Source organism: Phacochoerus africanus, chromosome 8 (assembly GCF_016906955.1).
Source record: "Phacochoerus africanus isolate WHEZ1 chromosome 8, ROS_Pafr_v1, whole genome shotgun sequence".
Taxonomy (NCBI): Eukaryota; Metazoa; Chordata; class Mammalia; order Artiodactyla; family Suidae; genus Phacochoerus; species Phacochoerus africanus.
Window position 1 is genome coordinate 90,026,779 of NC_062551.1, and position 12,005 is coordinate 90,038,783.

A 12,005-nucleotide genomic window follows, 5' to 3' on the forward strand; every position below is an offset into this window, starting at 1 on the left:
GACCCTTCCTGTCGACCCCTAGGGCCGTGGCAGGTGTCTCCGGGGGGTCGCCAGGGCACTCAACAGTGTTCCTGCAGGCGGAGGAGTAGCCAAGAGAGGGGGGACCCGAGGCGGCAGTGGGCGAGCAAGTGGGGGGGAGGGGGTAGCGGCCTCTGCCGACCGGGGACCGTTGGCCCTAGGTGGGAGCGGGGTCCCTGGGAAAGCCAGGCGAGAATCCCATGGCAGGCTGCTGGACACTGGTGCCTAGCACAGTGCCAGGCCCTCACCTGGTCATCCTCCAGGCTTAGCCAGCGATGATGCGCTGAGCCCCAGACACCAAAAGGTGTCAGGGGCTGCTGTGGACGTGTCGCAACGGGGGAGTGCCAGGGACTGTGGGGAGAGCCAGGGACGGTGGGGAGAGCCAGCCCTCCCCCTTCATCTGTTCCCAGATGTCATTCTGCCGGCTCAGGCGCCTGGTTCCTGAGCACAGGGGGATTCTACGGTTACTAAGCTACTGGTTTTTGTTGACTTTTAAATATTTTCTTCTAAGGGAGGGGGTGAGGGGGGCAAAAGTCAGGAAAGAGCAAATAAAAACAAATCAAAATAAGTTCCCCCTCCCCAAAAGAAAGCTGTCCTCCAGCCACCACTCATACACACATCGAAGGCCTCTGAACAGAGTCACTTTGCTGGACCAACAGCCAGACAGAACTGACCTGCTTCTGCCCCATCCTCATCTCCCTTTCTGGTGAATGAGGGGTGGTGGTGGATGGTCGCCCTGTTTTCGAGCTCTGGGTGGACAAAGGGGCTTCCAGAAAGAGAGGAAGAGGATGGCCAGTGGGAATGGGCTGGCTTTGTCCTCGGCCCTGGTGGCCAAGCGCCCTTCCGCCCTGGGCCCATTCCCCAGATACATCTGGATCCACCAGGACACACCCCAAGACAGCTTAGACAAGACTTGCCATGAAATCTGGAAGAGAGTTCAGGGCCTTCCCGAGGCCTTGCAGCCCAGGACCTCAAAGGAGCAGCTCTCTGCCCCCGTGGCTGGCACTCCAAGAGACAACGGGCCCAGCTTCCAAGAAGAGTAAGTGTCCCCTTTTCGTGACCCAGGGGAGGAGGGAGGAGATGAGGGCTCTGACCTCTTGTTGAGTCTGGCTAAACACTAAAGGTTGTGTATATTTCCTCTACCCACAATGGTCCTTTTTCCCAGTCTTTATGGGAGCGTTGATTGGGGTCCTGAAGTTACCTGGGCAAAGAACCAGACCAGGGCTGTATTGCTGCTGCCTCTGACCCAGCCCACTAAGGGCAATTTCTCATTCCAAGGCATAGGCTACTCGGATGTAGGTCTGAAGACCTTGAAAAGCCACCCTAGCCAAGGCTGAGGGTTAGATGTCCACGGCTTTCCTCAGACGCACAAGGAGATCCTTCTCCCCTCCCACCCCCAAAGGCTAGGCGTTGACACAGATGAGTCTGATGGTTTTAAACCACATCTGGAATTCCCTAATACAGGGAGCAGCTGTCCCATTCAGCCTCCACAGAAGCTGCTGCAAGAACGCACATCAAAATATTTACTGGGAAGGCATTGACATATTCAGAGGACATAATAGAAAATTAAAGTGCGGGAAGATGGCTGTAAATAGCCCGTTTCCTGGATGGGAAATCCTGTGTCTGGGAAACGCAGAGCTAAATGTTTCTCCACCAGGGCAAAGTTGGGCAGATGTTGTTGGGGATGGATATTAGAAAGGAAAGGGAGCAACAGAGAGGAAGAAGGGACCTCGTTAGGAAGAGCGAGTAAATCCACCGAGTTATTCATGCCACCACTGAGCAGTTGTTCGCTGCTTTGCATCTTCAAAGTGGGCTGCAAACATTAACTAATCCTCCCAGAGTCTCTATGAGGCAGGTATTAGTGTCCCCATTTTACAGATGGATTAGGTGTTAATAATTAAGTGCTAATTAAAGACTAAGCGATAATTAAGTGTTGCCTGTTTCAACACATGCTCCAGCTCTGCTCAGAGATGCTCTGGAGTGAGGGAGCCATTCAGGCAATTATCAGCTGCATCTGGTTTCAGGAATTTCTATGCAAAGTGTAACTGCTCCCCAGTTCTGCGCTACCTGCTGTCCTTTTTTGAGCTCCCTTACTTGCAACACAGGAAGGCGGAAAGCACTTTGGCTGTTATCGCCTCCCTTGCTCCCTGCTCAGCAGGACATGGCTGGGATGGCAATGGCCTGTCTACAGCCCAAATCCTGCTGTCCGGCCCTCCAGTGCCACCGAGCCCCTCTCCTCTGCCCACCACCATCTGCTCTGGGACGAGGCCTTGGCAGGGGGCCTGTGGGGCTGTGTTCAGCTCTCAGTGGCCAAGGAGCTGATTGTCCACTTTATGGACCAAGGGTCAATGGCAATTTCCAGTCGATGGCACCCTCTCTGCCAGGTCACAGGGAGTTAATGGAGCCAGACTCTACTTCCAGTCTGTGCTTGGCCAAGAAGCGAACTGGCACACCTTTGGCCAGTTGCTTAACTCCCTTTGGCCTTGATTTTCTCATCTGCAAAGTGAGGCTAATATGCCCTGCCTTGTCCACCTCAGAGTTGATAATGAGGATCAAATGTGATGGGAGACAGAAAACTGGAAGCTGCGTTATACCAACGAGGCTGTCCCTAATTGCAGTTCTCGGGGTTCTGGGTTTGGTTGGTGTTTTTGATGGCTTCTATCTGCAGTTTTCACGGGATCCTCATAGACCCTAGGGTGCTTCAGGGGCCCTGCTGGAGTCCCAATCCCCACCTCAACCAGAGCTGTTCAGCTTTTAGGGGTTTTATTTACTGAAGTTCTGCGTACTGGCTGCATTTGATAAAAGGGGTCTGCTATGATAAAAGAGCGAGGAAACCGTTGCCTTTGATGAATAAGCAATACCATAGTCGTGCAGATATCAACCACGTCGAACACAATGAGCTATTCTTGAAATAAAGGCAGCTGTGATGGTAGAGTCAGATAGCTCTGGTTTCAGATCGCATTTCAGCCCTGTGCCAGCTGCAGGATTTGTTTAATTTATGTGAGCTTCAGTTTCCTCATCTGCCAAATGGAGATGATTACTATGCATTTCTTGGGGTTGTTGGGATGATTAAATGGATATTTAAACATTCCTGGTAATAACTAGGATTTGTAAAAATTCCTTGTAATAATGATGATGATTTCTTTAAGCCCTACAATTATTACATGAAGTGGGTACTATTTTAAACTCCCTCTCTTTTTCCTTTTTGTTATGCAAATGTTCAAACTCATAAAAGAGAATAGTATAGTGAAATGTCTATCAATCAGCTTCATTAATTATTAACTTTGTGCCATTCTTGTTTCAGTTCTTCCCTCCCCTGTTTTTAAATCAAATTCTTTTTACAGATGAGGTAACAGGTTTGGAGGGGTTAATTTCCTTTTCAAGAAGTCCTACAGTTAGGAAGTAGTGGAGTTTGAGAAAGCAAACCCAGGACCATCTTAGCCGTCCATGATAGTGTTGGCTATCTTCCGCTAGAAACAGAGGCATCTTTTTGGAGAGTCAGAATATTTGACAGTCCCATGTTCTGAGTGATCACCCAAGGGTAACAGATTTCAAATCTAGGGAGGGTAGTTATGGGATAACTTCTGGCCCACAAGCTAGCCTCTCAGCCAATCTGTCTACTGTTTAATTTGTAGACCTGGTTTTGGTGATCAGGATAGCTAGAGAAGTTCTAGAACTCTTGTTAGCCAGATTTTTTTTTTCACTTTGTCTCTATTTATCCTAGAAACCCAGACATCTCAAGTTTGAAAGTGATCTTGGGGGTTATCTGTTGCTGCTTGTCTCCTTTCCTCGACATCCTTGCCCAGTGGTTATCCACTTGTATACTTTCTTAGACAGGGAGCTCACTACTTCCTAAGGTAGCTCCTTCCCTTGCCATGAACCCTACTGTCAAAAACCATTTTTCTTCCTGTACTAAGACATGTGTCTATCAAACTAATACCCATTGATCTGGATTCTGTCCTTAGGGCCCAAACCAAATCTATTCCCCCTTCCTCTCAATAGCCCTTTGATTTTAAAATATGGCGACAACATTTCTCCTAGGATTTCTTTCTTTCTTTCCTTCTTTCTTTCTTCCTTTCTTCCTTCTACTTTTTATGGCTGCATTTGCAGCATATGGATGTTCCCAGGCTAGGGGCATACACCACAGCCACAGCAACGCATGTTCTGAGCCATGTCTGTGGTCCACACCACAGCTCAGGGCAATGCTGGATCCTTAACCCACTGGGGGAGGCCAGGGATCAAACCCGTGTCCTCATAGATACTAGTTGGGTTCGTCACCCGCTGAGCCACAATGGGAACTCCCCTCCTGGAATTTCTTGTTTCTGCAAGCTGAGCATCTCTTTTTTCTGTTTCTCTTCATATGCCACCTTGGTCAGTTTCCTGCTCACCTGGCTGGTCCTTGGGGCAGTGTAGCAACCAGAACCAAGTATAGTAATCCAGGTATGATCCAATCCGAGCAGACTGGATCCTCCCCATCTATAATCTGTATTCCAGTTAATCGCCATTAGCATCACATTCACTTTTCTCCCCAGCTGACTTCACCCTGTGGACAGATTCTGAAGTCATTCATTCATTTGTTCCTTCAATTATTCATTCAACAAATATTTATTAAGCATCTAGTGTATGCTAAGAGCTGTAAACCAGATAAGGTCCTATCTTCCTAGAGCGTACATTTAAGTAGGGGAGAGAAACAGAAAAAAAAAAAAAGTAAATGATAACTTTAGAATGGGAAAAGAACTGGTATTCTAGTTGGAAAGAAAACAATCATAAACACATAAAAAATAAACCAAATAATTTCAGATAGCAGTGAGTGCGCTCATGGAAATAAAATTGACTAAAGTACTAGGGGAAGCACCTTTAGATGAGGTGGTCAGGGAAGGACTCTCCGAGGAGAGATGATCATTTGAGTACCAGTGGATACGATATATTCTGAGTACCAAGAAGGAGCCAGTCAGGTGACTATCCGGGGAAGGATGTCCAGGCAAAAAGGGGAGAATCCACAGAGACTGAGGTGAGAGTAGCCTTGGAGAGGGACAGTGTGGCTGAAGAGTGAGTGATGGGATATGGTACAAAGTGATATTGGAAACAGGCAGGCAAGGTCTCGGAGGGTCACTGTAGGGTTTGTTTGTTTGTTTGTTTGTTTGTTTTGGCTGCCCTATGGAGTTTCCGGGGCCAGGGGTCAGATATCCTAGCCACAGTTTCTGCCTAAGCCACAGCTGCAGCAATGCTGGATCCTTAACACACTGTGCCTGGCTGGGGATCAAGCATGCATCCCAGCACACCCAAGATGCCACTGATTCCGTTGCACCACAGCAGGAACTCCATTTTTGGAGGTTTTTAGGAAGGGGGTGTAACATGATCATATTCACTAGTTTTTAAAGATGTCTCCAGCTGCTGTGTGGAGATGGTTTATCAGGCATGTGCGAGAGCAAGTTGGGAGACCTCTGGGAAGATGCTACAGTAGTCCAGGTGAGCATGACGGGGATGGCGGCTGGACCAGAGTGAGTGCAGTGAAAATGAAAAAAAGAGGGGGTTTGGTGTGTATTTGAGAGGAGCCAGCAGAGCATGCTGATGCTTTGGGGGGCCCACAGACAAGAGACGATAAAGCTGAATTAAGATTTTGGGCTTGAGCACTGGTTGGACAGTGGTACTTTTATGAAAGTGGGAAGAAATGGGGAGAAATGGATTCTGGGGAGAAATCAGTCATTCTGACTAGGATCAATTAAACTCTAGAATTTTGTTTAGTTATCTTTTAACTAGTCTTAAATTGGGGCTGAGAGAATTGTGGAAAGCCACTTACTGACTCATATTGGAAGATTATTCATTCGATCCCCTCGTGGCTAAAAGTTCACAGCCTCAGAAAAGGGGTTTTGGATTTTGTGTTGACTCCATTGCTCTGACTATGAAATGGCATTTGTTCCATTCCTTCATTTATGGAGTCATCCAACAGACACTTACAGGTGCCAGGCTCTGCGGTGGGTCCTGGAGATACAGGGACAAGTAGGACAGAAGCCCGTCTTTCTTTGAGCTACCAGTCTAGTGAGTGGGGTGGACACAGATCATGTGACAACAATGGCTTTCAACATGTATTTATCGAGTCACCCACTGCATGCCTGACAAAGCATGAAAACGATGCAGTGGTGGAAAAGATGAGGACAGCCTCTTAACTCTTGCATGGACCTGCAGTGTCTTGAGAAAGACACCATATCAGGATAAGTGTCCTGAAACACCAGTGCCACTGGGGACACACTGAGGGGACACACAATCCGGGCTTAGGGTTCAGAGAAGGCTTCCTGTGGAGGCTGAGGGAGGTGAGCTAGAAGGTCATCTCGAGCCGGACTCAAGTAGGAAGATAAGTCTACAGGAAAAAGGGAAATCCATTAAAGCATTTAAAAAACAAATAATTTCTTAATTGGCAGCCTTCTGGGGTATCTGTTGCAAGAAGAACTAGTAAATCTTCACTGTTGGCACCCATTGGCTGGTCTTCCAGGCTGGTGGAACCACAGACACTAGAAACCCAAGGTGCTGTCTTGTTTGAACTGCTTTCCCAACAAACCAGTCCTTTGTTGGTATTGTTATTTACACAGTAAGAGAGCCACTTTTCTCCTCCACCCATCCCACCTAGGGCTACACCCCACCCCCAGGGAATTTCCCGTCATTCCTTGCACTCACAGGACTCTCTGGAGTTTCTCTTCTCAAGACTCAGCTCAGGAAAAATGAGATGGATCCTACTTTTCTGGAAAAATTGCTTGGAATATATCCCCACCTTTATTTATTAACTTTTTAAAAACAAGCTTGAAACCTGGTGATGGGAGTGATGAGGGCAAGACTCACGTGTGGAAACTGCTGCCCTAGAGGAGAAGCTGGCTCTGGAGACTTTTGGGGTCTAATGCTCTAGGCTAGCATTTTCTCCCCTTGGAGAGGTCAGGCTCCTCTTTGAGAACCTGAAGGAAGCTGCCATAGGCCCTTTTGCCTGAAACACGTCCTCACCTCCCTTAACATTTCTGAACATCAGAGACTCCCTGGAACCCCAGGTTAGAATCCTTTTCTCCAGGACACTAAGTGTCCCCCTCCCTTAAGCTTCCCAGGGCTGGGTCTCGGCTGCTCCTACGACCCCAATCACATTGACCTCAATGCACCCTCCATCCTGGTTGTCAAGTGAATTGGTGCACAAATGGTAATGCACACAGAGGTTCAAGGCCCTCAACCCATCCCTCCTCCCACCTCCTTACGTATCTGTCGGTCACCCTCCTGGTGGTTTTTGACTCCTTGCCTCCCTGCTGGTCTCTCCCCTGCCATTTTCAGAGCATCTCATTTTGCTGCTCCTGGTTTTTTTCCCTCTTGGATGTCCTTCAGTCTTCAGCAACTTCACCTTTCTGAAGCCCATCAACAGCATGGCTCAGGCATCTTTCAAGTTTCCCTCATTGTCTTCTAAACTCCTTGATCTGGTCCCCAAGAGTCTTACATTTAGCCCCACCTATATCTCAAGAAGCACACCTGGCTGCTCTTCTTCAAACTCTCTATAAACCGAGATAAGCCACCAGCAGGTGCACATTCCTCTTGCCTTTGCTCAAGTTATTCTTCCCTATCTCTGCCTGTTGTGCCATCTTACCCATCCTTCAACACCTAGAATTAGTGCATTATCCTCTGAGTTTTTCACTGCTCACCCCCCATAACATTTTTCCTTCCTCCCTCTTCCCTGTTCCTCTTCTTAATTTAAATGAACAATTACCTCCCTTCTCTTTCCTAAGAGTTTTTAAAGTTGGCTCAGACAACGATAACTTGAGGCAGGTGGCTTAGAATCCCACTACGCTTCCTGGCTATAACCAAGTTGCTCAAGCTTTCTGTGCCCCATTTTCCTCATCTGAAAAATGGAAAAAGTCAGAGCGACTGCCCTAAAGGATTGTTGTGGAGGTTAATGAAAGAATGTATGCAAAGTTTGCACAGTTACCTGACAGGAAATAAGGACTCGAGGAGGTTCACCGTCTTCATTATCACCTTAGTATAGTTACCGTCAAGACCAAATGACAGGGCTTGAGTAACTAAGAATGGTCTGGGGAAAGGAGGCTCACAGACCAGAAAACCTAAGCTAAGGCCAAGTACTCAGCTGAGGCCAGCATGTTGTTCTGAGACTCTTGGGAGCTGCGGCCGAAAGGGACTATAGCAGTTGGTTTCCAGAACTCCTGTCATCTAATAAGAGAAAACAGGAGCAATCGTCAGGCGAGACAAAGACGTCCTTAGCCCTGAGGACCAAACGGTAGGGGTCTTTATATGAGGGTGATGGAATGGTTCAGAATCAGCCCTTGTGTTGACCGTTGGCCAGAGGGAAGGACACAGAGTCCCAGGCGGATGTGTCAGCACAGTTCTGGCATGGGATTTCTGATGAGGTAGTCATCTAGTACACTGCCTATGGCAGCAGTCCCTCTTTCCCCACCTGACCACGGCTCCTTAAGGGCAAGGGCTATGTCTTACTCATCTCCGTCTCCCCAGTGCCCAGCCGAGTTCCTGGCACTCGGTGGCAATGCAATGTGTATGAATGAATGAGTAAGTGAATGATGGATGAACCATAAAAATGCCACTGCAAGGAGAATGAGGCCCAGAGGTGGCCAGGATCCAAGCAAGAGGTCACAGCCATCAAAGGAAGCGGGTGGAGTGACGTAGGGACAGGATATCAGGAAGCCAAGACATTGCAAGGTCTTTTCCTCCTTCTGCATTAAGCTGCAGAGAAGGAACTAACAATTTCTTGAGCACCTGATAGATGCCAGGCTCTGTTGGCCGATTTTCTGTTTATCTCACTGTCTTAGCCGTCCTTCCCAGTGGATGGTCAGTAATATTCTCTTTTGACAGATGAGGAAGCTGGGGCTCAGAGAAGTTAGGCAGCTTGCCTGGGGTCATCCAGCTCAGAGGGGTAAGGAGAGGGATAGGAACCTAGTGGAACTTCAAGGTCAGTTCTTTCCCAACACCAGGAGCCCTTCAGAATAGCCTTTCCGTACCTACTTAGCACCGGGAGCCATGAGCGGTGAAGGGAAGATGAATCATGATTAACATCCCACATCCCGTGTCCCCCTTTTTAATTTAATTTTATGGTTTCAGGAGCTGTGTCGCAGGTTGTGGGAGCCTGCAGAGATGGGCCACCAGTGGTTTGGTTTAATCCCCTTTTTAATATCTTTGTTGCAACGTTCTTTCCAATTCAGCTCCCAAGTCACATTAAAAAAATACCTCTTCCTTAGGGTAAGCCTCCTCTTATTAAACAGATTCAAATGAAAAGTTTTAAAGATAATTTGAACAATAAGAATCACTCTGTAGCTCCCAGCCGAAGCTCCTTTATTGCTGTATTTATTCCCCAGTATTTCTTGTCTCATTCCCCAGCTCACTGAATCCTTCATCCCCCAACCCTCCCAGTCCTAGGCGCACCCCCAGCCTGCCTCCTGTCTCCTCCCTTCTATCCCCTCCTGGGGGATGGAGGGTGGTGGGGAGAGGGCTCACCTCCACCTGCGGGTCTGCCCTCAAAGATGGTTGCATCTGCCCTGAGGGACAGGTGGGAGGGAGGAGGAGCTGGAAAGTGTCTGGAGGGAAATTCACACCAGCATGTGTGTCTCCAAGTGCTTAGTTGTTTGTTTCAAAACCAGAGGCCTGGGGGCAGAGGCTGGAGGAGGGGATCCTGGCTCAGAATGCAGATATCTGGGTCCTGTTCTGGACCGACTGAGTCACCATTTCCCCAAGAGTACCCAGGAATCTGCATTTGAAACAAGTACTGCAGGTGACTCCTGTGCACATCTGTAGGATATTCTCTGATATTTTTGGGATCAAAGATGATGGAACCTCAGGCTGAAGAGGAACACAGCTTTGAGGAAGAAGTGTTCCAAAGACAAGTGTGAAGGAAGGACACGGGCCTTTTTTGAATTCTAAGAGAAGACTAGGGATGGCTGTAAAAAATAGACTCCACTCTGGGAAGCCCTTTGCACAGAAACGAGTTGAACATCTAGTCCAGACTTGGAATTCGGGCAGCTGAGACGTTTTCGCGGTGTTACCTCCCTTATCGCTGGGCCGTGTCACCATCCCCACGGTGCAGGTGACCCCTTCCCAACTTTGACTTTGCACCCCGACCCGCCGGGCTCTGTCTGGGCTGTGAAGGGTCAGCGTGCTGCAGCCGGGCTGACTCTCCGCACCGCAGTCTCTCCATCAGAGCCGCTAACATTTGCATAGCGCCCGTTACAGTTTACTGAGCGCTTTCACATTCATCATTTCACTTAATCCTCACGCGGCCTGGAGGGTGGGGGAGGGGCGGGAGTCAGCGTTTCCTGAAGGCTCTCTGCCCACCCCGCCCCCACCAGACCAGAGAAGGGCCGGCAGATCGAACTCAAGGGGAGCTCAGTGAGCTTCCAGGTACCTTTGGGCTGCCAAGTGCACAGGCCCTGGGATGACAACTGAATTTGCAGCTTCTCCCCACTGTCCCCTTCCCCCCAAACTGAAAACAATCAGCCCAGGCCCCTCAGATTATGAGAAGGGGGGGTCCACCTTCCTTCCTGTCCCCTTTTTTCCTGCTGGTTTTCTACAGAGCGTGGTGGTGTGTGCCTGTGTGTGCAAGTGTGCATGGATGTATATCCATCGTTGTGAGGTGTGTGCGCATGACTCTGGTGTGTTTGCATGTGCGTATGTGTGTATATGTCTGTGGCATGTGTGGGCGCTTGGTTGCAGCATGTGTGTGTACTTGGTTGTGCTTTGTGTGTGTGTGTGCATATGGCTTAGTGTGTATGTGTGCATGGCTGTGAGGCGTGTGTGAGAGGTTGTGAGGGTGTGTGTGTGTGCACATATGGGTCAGGATATGCACCTGTGCACATACATGTCTGCTGTGTGTGTCTGCATGGGTTGGCGTGTACACGTGTGGTGTGTGTATGGGGAGGGGGCCCTGGGACTATTCAGTGAATCCTAGACCCAGAGGGAAGGGAAGATGGAGACACAAAGTAGCTTTGACAGAGGTGGCTGTGGCCTTGCCCTCCACGTGGGGCTGTGACATATGCCCCAGGGGAAGAGAAGATGGGGTCCTGTTCCCCACACAGAAAGACCTAGAAAAGTCCACAGCCTCCTTGGTCAAGAAAGGCCATGATGGAGGCCTCTCCTTGTCTGGGGCCCTCTGGTACCTCTTTCTCACCCTACCCCACATCCACAGCTCCAACAAGTCCCTGAGTGGGACACCCACCTGCCCTCCAAGCTCTGCCTTCTGCTGCCTCCTCCTGCTCCTCTTTCATGGCTGGCTCCCTGGGCCTCCGGTAGCTGAGACTCAGAGAAGGGGAGTGGATTGCAGAAGGAACAACAGAGCTGGGGTTTGAAAGCAGCTCTCCTGCCTGCAAAGGCCTCAATCTTTCTCCCACTTCTCCTGTTTTAGGAGGGTGGAGTACTGCTGAGAGGAGGCTTGGGGCCACGTGTACTTGGAACTCCATCCTCCACCAACACCTACTCTCCTGGGTGAATTTCAATCCATCTTTAAACCTCCCTGAGCCTCAGTGTTCTCTTTCTAGATGCTACCTATCTCTCAGGGTGCTTCTGAGGCTAAGTGCCAAGTCTACCTGGAACCTGGTAGACACAGCACAGCTCCTGGCCCAGGCCTCGGTCCCTTCCTCTCACTCCTTTGGACTAGAGAAACCCCTCTCATCCAGGAAATCCGGGGCCTGTCACTTTGCTGCTGAAATCTTTCCAGTGGTTTCCCTATGCCTGTATTTATTTATTCGCTTTTTTCTTTTTAGGGCCACACCCGAGGCATGTGGAAATGCCCAGGCTAGGGGCCTAATTGGAGCTACAGCTGCCGGCCTACACCAGAGCCACAGCAATGCCAGATCTGAGCTGCGTCTGCAACCTACACCACAGATCACAGCAACACTGGATCCTTAACTCACTGAGTGAGGCGAGGGATTGAACCTGTGTCCTCATGGATACTACTCAGATTTGTCTCTGTTGAGCCACGATGGGAACTCCCCCCCCCCATGCCT

The 12,005-nt window shown here is 49.3% G+C and overlaps 1 protein-coding gene across 1 annotated transcript in view; it reads left to right on the top strand.

Moving 5' to 3' along the window:
• The first annotated feature begins 728 nt into the window (after nt 1-728).
• Nucleotides 729-12,005, top strand: part of C8H1orf94 (chromosome 8 C1orf94 homolog) — a 41,009-nt gene continuing 29,732 nt past the window's right edge. The window contains exon 1 of the mRNA XM_047788689.1: nt 729-1,057. Within this exon, the coding sequence (XP_047644645.1) occupies nt 729-1,057 (329 nt within the window). The remainder of the gene's footprint in view (nt 1,058-12,005) is intronic.